This window comes from Chiloscyllium plagiosum, unplaced genomic scaffold, assembly GCF_037043375.1.
Source record: "Chiloscyllium plagiosum isolate Xiang-an unplaced genomic scaffold, Cpla_swu_hap1 HiC_scaffold_6, whole genome shotgun sequence".
In the NCBI taxonomy this organism is placed as follows: Eukaryota; Metazoa; Chordata; class Chondrichthyes; order Orectolobiformes; family Hemiscylliidae; genus Chiloscyllium; species Chiloscyllium plagiosum.
In genome coordinates this window covers 114934407-114945597 of record NW_028270144.1, presented here as the reverse complement: position 1 = coordinate 114945597, position 11191 = coordinate 114934407, and the positions used below count along the sequence as shown (strand labels likewise).

The following is an 11191-nucleotide window of genomic DNA, read 5'->3' as shown; positions in this document are numbered from 1 at the left end:
TCACGAGCCTCATCCTGCTGCTGATGTTATTACCCCAGTGGTGGGTGGGACTTGCCACGCATAGGGGCACAACAAACAAACTCCTTGCACATTTACTTTGAGCTCCAAGGATGATGGGGTACAATCCTTCTCTCAAAGGCACCCAGTTCCTGATTGATGACTCCTGCAAAAGGGGATAGCTGAGGCAAAGACAGAGATGTGTACAGTTGCTATGATATACCTGGATCAAGGTAACAATGGCTTAGCACAGGTCAAAAGCTGGCAGGTGGACTGACATTTGTTTACAGTGTTGAGCATTTCAACTCTGATTTTCTCTCAGCTCTGCCAATGATTTGGGCATTTTATTAAAGTGAAATGTGGCCTTCTATCATTTTAGCTTGATTTCACCACTCATACCTGTTATTACATCAGCTTAATTAAATCCAGCAAATCGCTGCACTACCTGCAAAACTGTTAGTCACTGTGGGCAAAATCGTATACAGGTCTGACTGATGTACACCATGGCAACATTTTTGGCATAGACAGACAACGTCCAGAATTAAAAATCACACAACACCAGGTTATAGCCCAACAGGTTTAATTGGAAGCACACTAGCTTTTGGAGCGACGCTCCTTCATCCGAATCATAACGTCCAGAATATTCATCTCGATGTCAGGAGTATTTCACTCCATCTGTTTTAGTTGGGCACTGAGGCAAGTTTCAGTAAAATGTCAGTCAAGGACAATTACATCATCTTAAATACCTTGTCAATGGTTCAAGTTGAATCATGGAATCCTTCCAGAGCAGAAAGAGGCCATTTTGCCCATTGAGTCTGCACCAATCTCTAAAGAGCTTACCACCCAGACCAACCCTCTCCCACCCCATTCCAATAAACATACATTTCCCATGGCCAATCCACCTAACCTGTACATCTTTGGACTGTGGGAGGAAACCGGACCACCCGGAGGGAACCCACACAGACACGGCAAGACAGTTGCCTGAGGCTGGAATCAAACCCAGGTCCCTGGAGCTGTGCAGCAACAGTGATAACCGCTGAGTCGCCATGCCACCCATAACCACCTCAATAACTTTCAGTTTTGTATCTTACCAACCAAGCTAGGCATTGTGAAATCATGGCATGGAAATCAGAGTGGGCAGGAGGAGATTTCAGCTCACCACCTGTTCTGAAGAACCTTCCAGTCGCTTCCACTCAAACAGTATCTCAAGGTATGAGCCATGGGCACCAGCAAAATGCAGCCCTTGTCCATGAACATTGGCATCTGGTGTTTTCAGACCCTCACAGCCATTATGGCACCTCTCGGATTCACCAGCAGTCAGCTGACAAGGCCCACATTTGCATTGCAGGGTAGGTGTCTCAAACTGTGAGGGAGGAGCTGCAGGTGCCACTGATGTGATGATCTTTAAAGGAAAACACCAACCCAAGCATTGTACCCAATTCCTGGCCATTCTAATGCATTGGACTTCTTTATTATTACTCTTTTATGGTTTTTACACCTCTCAGTATGTTGTCCACATACCTGCTCCTCTATTGCCTGCTGTATGTTTGGGTCTATAACACACTCCCAACTGGGTGGCTGCTCCTTTTTTTATTCCTAAACTCTATCCAGAAAACTTAATTTGAAGAATCTTCCAAGATATTGTCCCTCTTTATAAAGTAGCCAAATCCTTAATTAATAATGTGAGACCACTTCCTCTTTTACACCTTCCCCATCCTGCCTGAAGATCCCATACACCGGAATACTGAGATGCCAGTCCTGACCCTCCCTCAACCACATCTCTGTGATACCAACAACATCACAATTCCACATGTCCATCCATGTTTCTGAGTCATCTGTCCCACCCCTAATACTTAAAGAATGGGCTTAATGTACTTAAAGCAAAGCATTATTGCAGATGACATCCAGCTTCGCCTTACTCCTTTGAAACTGAACATAGCTGGTTACTTTACAAAAGCATATTGTATCCCTCTTGTACTAACACTCTGTGTCCTCTACCCTGATGGACCGGTTTAATTCTTCTGACTAGCAAAGCTATCCGCAAGGATGTTGGTCCCATACTGGTTCAGGTGAAGACCATCTCGCTTGTAGAGAACCCACTTTCCCCAGAAATGGTCCCAGTGATTCAGGAATCTAAAGCCCTCTTTCCTGCACAAATCTCTGAGCCAGACATTCATTTGCTCTATTTTTCTATTGCTATACTCATAGCAAAAGGCAATGGGAGTAATCTAGCTATTTCAACCTTTGAAGTCCCGCTCTTTAGTTTACTGCCTCACTCCTTAAATTCTTGATGCAAGATCTCAACCCTCATTCTATCTATATCATTGGTACAAATATGTACCATGACTACCATACTGTTTTTCACAATCAAGTGTGTAACTTTACATTTATCCATGTTATAATGCAGCTATCACATGTTTGCCTCCACACAAATTGTCTCAATTGCCCTGAATCCTTCTTGCATCTCCTCACAACTCATAATCCCATCTGGATTCGTGTCATCAGCAAACGTGGAAATGTTTCATTTGGTTCCCTTATCCAGGTTATTTAGTATATATACATACAGTGAATAGCTAAGGCCCAAGCACTATTCCCTGCATTATCTCACAGATCACGGCCTGCCACCCAAATAAAGATTCATTGGCTCCCACTCCCTATTTCTTTTGTTTCAACCAATTCCCAACCCATGCCAATATATAACAAATCCTCTGTGCTTTAATTCTGCCCACTAATCTCTTCTGTGGGACCTTATCAAACACCTTCTTCAAATCCAAATACACCACATCCACTGGTTCTCCCCTATCTACTCTACTAGTTACATTCTCAAAAATCCCCAGCGGATTGACCAAACATGATTTCATAAACCTTTCAGAAACCCATGCTGACTTTATCTAATCGTGTTAATGCTTTCCAGTTGTTCTATTAGTATTTATTTTATAATATACACGAACACTTACTGTCAATCCAGCAAGGAAAAGTTGAGCAACAGTATTTCCTGCTCAGCACACAGCCGTGGCGCCTGACATTTTGTTGACCCTTTTGGTCTAACAAGAACCATGCAAAACTAGTGCCCTGAGTGCAAAAACATTTCATTCTTGCTGACCTAACTTTTAAAGTATTAAAATGTGAGTTGGAAAGAAAGTTTTTGTTATTTTTAAACCACCCAACAATGTCACATAGACGTAAAAAAAATTACACAATTGGATTTTGCTTTAAAAATCACTTCAGACTTCCTTCAGTATCGTTTACAATGAAATATTAATTTGAATAAATGTCAATAAAAAGTAAATACATTTAAAAATATTTTAAAAGTCACATCAGTCTTGTTGACGAGCCTTTCAAGTTGAAATATCTAAGTCAGATAAATGTAATTAAAAGTTTTAAACACTAAAACATCTTTAGAAGTTCCCTCAAACTTGCTAAAAGTGCAGATGGATAAAATTTGTTTAAGTCAAGTGAAGATATTTTGTTAACAATTAACAACAAATTCATTATTTAAAACACCTGTACTTCTTGCTGAAGATTCCCATATGTTCCTGACTCTGTGTTTTTGGTGAGGTTGTGTGTCCAATAATACCTGCTCCAAGTAAGACAATGTGAAACTTCACATTAGTTTGAGGGCAATTAGCCCAAATGGACAAACTGTGAATCCCTGATGTTTTACGAAGAACATGGCATGACCATCAACAGAAACTCCTCTGGAGTACATTCTCACATACTGCACCTTGTAGTTTTTCTTGCATACACTTATATGTGTGATGATACTAAAGCTTTAAGAGGTGTATTTCATCCTGGTTTTCTTTTGAAGAGAAGTTTTAAGACAGAGGCACTGAGCTGTCTATTTGAATCCAATAAAGTAAACAGCCTGTGAGGCCTTGGTTTTATTTTTCAAAGTTGGAACAATAGAAGCAGCCTGAATGGGTGGGGTTAAGCTTACTCAGAACCAGGATTTTTAGTTTAAACTTTTTCAATAGCAGCTGCTGGTGCCTTGAAACTCGATATGAAGCTATTTTTCCTCTCTCTGTTAAAGCTAAAAGCAGGGTTCTCTTCTTGCTGCGAGAATTGCATGTCAGCCAATCTATTTTACTGATTTTGCCTTTGCCAAGGGTGTGTTTATGGGATGTTATTATATTGGAGCACTTACTGATTATTACTTAAATAATCTATTATTTTGTTAAGTTTTTCAATAGAGTTAATTTATTCCTATTCTTTCCTTTGTTGTATTTTGACAATAGTGTATGAATAAAGTGTGTTTTGCTTCAAATCTGGTGGTTGATCTATCAAATTGCATTTGGAATGCAGCGCCTGGAACTTGCCTTTAAAATAAGAAAAAGTTAGAGTCTTGACTATCTTCTTCATATACTTTGAGGGGTTTGGTCTGGTCCATAACACATGCATCAGCCTGAAATCGTGATGTGGTTGAGACCATTATATCTCAGCATTCAGAACTACTGGGAGCAAAATCATTGATAATGATGAACAAAGCTTTCCAAAACATCAACATTACAGGAAATATCAGGCTCCTTGAACTTATGGGTTGATATTAGCTCCTAAACAAATACATGCCCCAGGTTAAATTGAAAAATTTGAAATTGGGGCTCAAATTCATTTCAAACTCACATCCTTTGATTTCAATAGAAATGAGAGGAAAGACAAGGGATTCAAATCTGTTTTTGATCAACAACACATCTTCATTTTAACATTCTTTCTATTGTTAATCATAGGCAGGATTCCTATGCTTCAGAAAATTTGCTAAAAAAGACTAAAGGTACAGGATCATTAAGCTAAGCATCTTTGAAACTGTCAAACCTCTGAGGGAGTAAAAAGTACAGTCTGGTATCCAGTTTATGTATAAACCATGATGAATGATTGAGTCTCGGCCAATCTGTCCTCGAAATAATTGAATAGTTCTTTAAAAGAGCCTGCAACAGGTACAGTGAGCCAAATGGCCTCCTTCTGTATTTGCAACTCGGAAAGAGCGAAGGACTCAAATTATGGCACCAGAGTGATGAGGCACCAACTGCATTTTCACTTTTTTCCAGGATGTAGAACAGTGAAACCAACAAAACACTGACTGAAAAAATCAATACACAAAGCAACACTCAAGCAGAAGAAATGCATTTCATTGCAAAATGATCCTTTTGTGATCCAATAGCTGGAGATCCGTCCAATGTCCTGTTGCTCTGGTCAGATGCTCAGTATGTCCAAGTACTCATGTTTTCCCTGTGCACCTAAAGAAAAAAACTATTAATATTATATGATGGCATGGTTCAAAGAATTAAGCATAAATAGGAGAAAATGGTAACAACAAAAAGCAGATTGAAGGCTTTTAATTGATCAAATAATCACAATCAAGATGAGGCATTTTTTCACACAGTGAGTAGTTTTGATTTCAAACATACTGTCAGAAAGGCTGGTGGGAGAAAATTCAATATTAACTCTCAAAGGAAATGGAATATGCACGTGATAAAGGAAAGTTTGCTGGGCTTTCAGTGAAGAGCACAGGTGTGAGATTAATCGGAGAACTCTTTCAAACAGCTGGCACAAGCAAGATCAGCTAAACGGCTATTTTTCTCTGCGCTGAAAGATTATCCGATTTGCGATAACACAACTCTCTGAAGATGCAGTGGGGTCTGCTCCTTCTGAAATTAAACACATTACTGGAAATAGTGGAGAGGATACCTTCCTGCTTTACTTCTGATGCCGCAATCATTGACAGAGAGGAAAGTGGTAACAAAGCCAAAATGACAAGCCTCTATAGGAGCAGTGAGATCTGTGCGACATGCAGTAATCAGTGTGGGAAAATATTTTAGTTTCAAGTTCCCAGTTTTATTTTATTTCTGACAATAGGCTGGACAATGGATAGATGCAAATAGAAATCGCACGGCTGCATGGAAGGTAAACAATATAGTCCGCCAGTTAAGCATCCACATGATGTAAATGTGAAAATTATCCCCTAATGTATTTGCCCTGTGAAGTGGTTACAACAAGGTCAGCCAGGTGGACCTCATAGAATATGAGTTCCCTGTTTGGGGCTGTTAACCTGGTCCAATCAGGGAGCCCTAGCTGACAGATATAAACAGGAGTGTTAGAGGTTCTGAGAGCTGGCTCTGAGGGAGCTGGATCATTGTCAAGGACTCTCCACATGTACATAAAGGGTGACTTGATGGTGGGATATTGGCCTCTATGGAATTATGTCACCCTGGAAATGTATCCCTGATGTGCAGTGACTTTCCGTACGGAGGTTGTTAGTACATGCACAATGATAGGACTAAATACAAATATCCCAGCAGAATTCTATTTGTACATACATCAATCACTCTTGTTGAGGCTTAATCTTGCGGACTGCCCTTTCTACCTACAGTTGTCTCCAGCACTGCTTTGTTCTGCTACTTTCTGAAGAAATGTTTGCTGGATAAATATAGGATTTCACAAATACCTCCCAAATCTGTGACCTGTGCCACCTAGCAGGACAAAAGTGAAAGGTACAATGGGAACACCCCCTGGTCAAACACCATCTTGGCTTGATCGCCATTGTTTTATCACCATGGCCAGGTCAGATTGTTATGACTCTGACCTAACAGCACTGTGGGAGCACTTGGGTTTCAAGAGACAGCTCACCACTGCCTGCTCGAGAACATGGCTACATGTATATCACAAGAGCAATTTAAGAAAAACGTCAGCTAATTTTCTTCATTCTCCTTTTGTCAGAATTACTGCATGTTTTCTGTTTCTCTAAATGCATTTTTTGTCCTTTCCTGGGGAGCGAAAATTCTATAAAGCACAAAACCAAAAATGAATAGGCGGGGAGTTAGGAGGAGGTATAATCACATAGATCACTGCTTGCTCAGCTGCTGGGAATTCACATACTGATGTAATTCATAATAACAAATGAAAATCAATATAATAGAAAAATATTGACAAATTAAATTGATCTGACTGACACCGACTGTTGCAGAGTGTAGGCATCCTAACAGATATAAATGAAATGTAATCAAATATACTCTCTCGATGAAACATGAAATGTGCAAGTTATCTGACAATTATAAAAACAAGGCAAGCAAGAAAGCACAACCGCGGACTGTCTTGATATATGAACTTAAATCACAATCTAATTGGATTTATTTTATTTATTTTTAAAGACCAGTGCTTGAATGTTAGTGTAATAAAGAGAGCAGCATCTGTGCTAAATGAATCAGGTAAGTTGATAAGAGAAATTGGTTTGAGAAATGAATTGAAGGATTTTTTTTTCTGGAAAAGCCAAGATCAATCAGAAACCCAGTTCTGCATCTGTTTGGCATGAGCGCTAGTGCATTCTGATTTACTTGAAATCTGTTTACTTGGAGCGCTACACATCAACCCTGTTGCACAGCATCAAGAGGAGCTCTTATACAATACAGACCAGTAAAGTCACCATATCCAAATTGAATCAAGTTGTGGTATAAAGGTATGAGGATTTTACCAGCTTTTACTCCTCTAATTTAAGATATCTAATATCATTTTTCAAAGTGTTACTTTGCATCAGTTGATATTGTATTTCTTTCCAGGTTAGAGAGCTAATCGTTGAACCTCATACCAATAAATGTTAAAGAACCTTTAAAGAGCGAGGAGCTCTCCCAAGGGCATGGTCAACAATCAATGCCAACCAAAATGGTTCCTGATGAAGGGCTTTTGCCCAAAACATCGTTTCTCCTGCTCTTCGGATGTTGCCTGATCTGCTGTGCTTCTCCGGCACCTCTGATCTCCAGCATCTGCATTCCTTACTTTGGCCAACTAAGATACCATCACCAGCCATTCACTTCACATCTAATTGTGAGACGTACTCCTATGAACAATAGTCACTGAAACAGACTAACAGTCACTCCACTCTGAAAAATGATTCTGAGATTATAACATTCAAAATTAGACAAGATACAAGATTGTTTTATTCACTCGTGGGAAATGGACGTCACTGGCTGGCCAACTTTTATTACTCATTCCTCGTTGTCTTTGAGAAGGTGGTGGTGAGCTGCCTTCTTGAACTGTTATATTCCATCAGCTGCAGGTGATCCATAATGCCCGTAGGGAGGGGATTCTTGGAATTTGACCAGGTGACAGTGAAGGAACAGTGATACATTTCCAAGTTAGGATGGTGAGTGGCTTGGAGGGGAACTTGAAGGTGGTAGTGTTCCCATGTAACTGCTGCTATTGCCCTTTTGGATAGAAGTGGCTGTGGGTTTTGAAAGCACTGTCTGAGGATCTTTGGTGTAATTCTTCAGTGCATCTTGTAGATAGTATACACTGCTGCTGCTAAGCATTGGAGATGAAAGGATGCTTGTGGATGTGGTGTCAATCAAGTGGGCTGCTTTGATCTGGGTGATGTCAAGCTTCTTGAGCGTTGTTGGAGCTGCACCCATCCAGGTAAGTGGTGAGTATTTCACTGGATTATGACTAAAGTAAATTGTTCAAGGTAATGGAAGATTCCTTTGAGCAATGAGACACAAGGAAAATATTAGGTTATCTCAAATAAGGAGGGCATGTTAGGGATTTTTTTAGAAACATAATAATGTTGAGGAAAGATTAATCGAGGAAAGAATTTGAAATGTGAGATATAAATTGATTCAAGAATCAAATGAATGGGGAGAGAAGGAATTGAGAGAAATGGGGAGAACACAAGTAACTGGAGTAAACATAAGATTATCTTCTGCATGCATTTTAATATAGAAAAGCTGCATTCAACTTACCATCATTAGTTTATTGACCAAAATTAGTTCCCAGACAGGAAACATTTTGATTTTAAAATTCACATTCTTTTTCATCAAATACATCCATGATCAAATACCTTTCTGCTCTATGACCTCCTTGAGCCCCACAACTCTGAGATATCGGCACCCCTCAATTCTGGCCTCTTGAGCATTCCTGATTTTAATTATTCCATCAGTTACTTAGGCACCGAATTCTGGTATATTCTCCTTACAGCTTCCATGTCTTAACCTCACTTTCTTCCATCAAGCCACTCCTTAAAATCTACCTCTTAACATAGGTTTTGGTCAGTTGATCCAATTTCTCTCTAAGTGACTTGGTATCATATTTCCTTTTATAATTTTGTTGTGTTATACCTTTGACATTATTACATTGAATATATTATTGTTTCTGTTGTGATTAAAAAAAGATTAATGACTACTGTCTTTAAAATTGTCAAAGCTTTTCATCTTGCATTCATCAGGGCAAGTTGCAAAAATAAAGCAATAACGGCATTCATACTATACAAAAGGAACATGCTTATTTGATTCGGATAGGTGACAGACATTCTTTGGTGCACTTCTCAGGACTTTGTCTTGATCAATCAGAATCAACCTGCCTGTTTTAAAACTTAAACAAAACTTAGCAGTTAACTGCCTGTCACCATTAACGGATGTGTTTTCCATGCAAATACCTCTACCAAACAGAGTCTAAGTCTAACCAATCCACACTCTCCTCTCATAAATTACAAATATTGTGTCCCCTTTACTTTGGTATTTTTTAGATTAGATTACTTACAGTGTGGAAACAGGTCCTTCGGCCCAAAACGTTCACACCGATCCGCCACCCACCCAGACCCATTCCCCCCTTCACCTAACACTACGGGCAAGTTAACTTGGCCAATTCACCTAACCTGTGCATTTTTGGACTGTGGGAGGAAACCGGAGGAAACCCACACAGACACGGGGGGAATGTGCAAACTCCACACAGTCAGTCGCCTGAGGCGGGAATTGAACCCGGGTCGCTGGCGCTGTGAGGCAGCAGTGCTAACCACTGTGCCACCGTGCTACCTGTATTTATTGTGAATGTCCTAAAGAATGCAAGAAAAATGCATTACCAAAACATGACTTTCTCAGCAATATGCAAGTTCTGTACAACCAAGTGACTATTTCTCAAAGATTTACTTATGTTATGGACTAGGCCAGACCACTCAAAACATTCTTAAGCTGACAACCCAGGCCATAACTTTACAATTTGTTTCAGTAAGTGTACAGTAAAAATTACCTAGATTAATTTAGCTGGGTTGACTACTAGATTTTCAAACAGACAAAGACTTATTCATATAATTGCACAATGAAACACTAAGAACAGATTAAAGAAGTCCTATAGAACTTAGTCTATCCAAACTAGACAATCTTGCTGTTCTGAATATACACAACAGTCCCAATAAGCAAACTCCCTTTAAAAACCAGTATAAATGGAACACATGCTTACAGCTAAGGAGAGAGAGAGAGAGAGAGAGAGAGAGTTTCCACATAGCTCACTGTTGAACTCCTCACCAGTTCAAGGCTGAACTAAACTACTCAGCTAGAGAGCTGACCACTCCCATTTCATTATACAGGTCACATCTAAAACATGACCACTTTGGCCTGAAGTCTCATCTGTTTACACCTAAACAAAAGGCCTCTGTACCAAGACAGACCGATCCCAGCCTGGTTTATTACCCCTCCCTCTGAAAAACAAAATCAAGAACAGAGTCTCCTTGAGCCAAGGAACAGCTTTTAGAAAAAAAGGGACGAGCTTTCTGATGCTTATTAACCCTAAATCTTTTGATGTTTGACAGCATAATACAGAATATTCTGCTGTAGCACGCATTTCATTAACACAAATTCACTATAACACGACTGGCAAATTGGGGATATTGTTTCTAAAGCGCAAAGCTTTAAGCGTGTATTGGTTAGAATGTGATTCCAGCCGCATTATTTAAATGGTGTTGCTATTATGTAATTTTCTTATAATACGGGATTGCATGAGATTGGAACTATAGCGTTCTAGCAGAACTGACTGTATTGCTGAAGAAGGGCTTATGCCTGAAAAGTCGATTCTCCTGCTCCTCGGATGCTGCCTGGCCTGCTGTGTTTTTCCAGCATCACATTTTTCAACTCTGGTCTCCAGCATCTGCAGTCCTCACTTTCTCCTAGTTGCTCTTTTGACAGACATGAACACAAATAAAAGTAATTCAACCCCTCCAATGACACATTAACAAACACTTCAGGTGTATATTTGAAATCTATTTCAGCCAAGTGCATGGAGGAATCTGAGGGGAGGCCCAATAGAGATCTTTAAGGTTTTGATAGGCAGCAGGAGAGAAGATGTGAGAGAATCCAAAATTAGATATCAGGAAAATAAGTTTGTGAAAAGTAAATCCAATATTTGGAGTAACTTCTTCAATCAGAGTTATTACAATGTGGAA

The 11191-nt window shown here is 39.6% G+C and overlaps 1 protein-coding gene across 1 annotated transcript in view; it reads right to left on the bottom strand.

The window, feature by feature from the left end:
* Positions 1–4667: 4667 nt before the first annotated feature.
* LOC122550908 (SH2 domain-containing protein 1A-like) overlaps positions 4668–11191 on the bottom strand; it is a 56974-nt gene continuing 50450 nt past the window's right edge. The window contains exon 4 of the mRNA XM_043692334.2: positions 4668–5228. Within this exon, the coding sequence (XP_043548269.1) occupies positions 5185–5228 (44 nt within the window). The 3' untranslated portion in view covers positions 4668–5184. The remainder of the gene's footprint in view (positions 5229–11191) is intronic.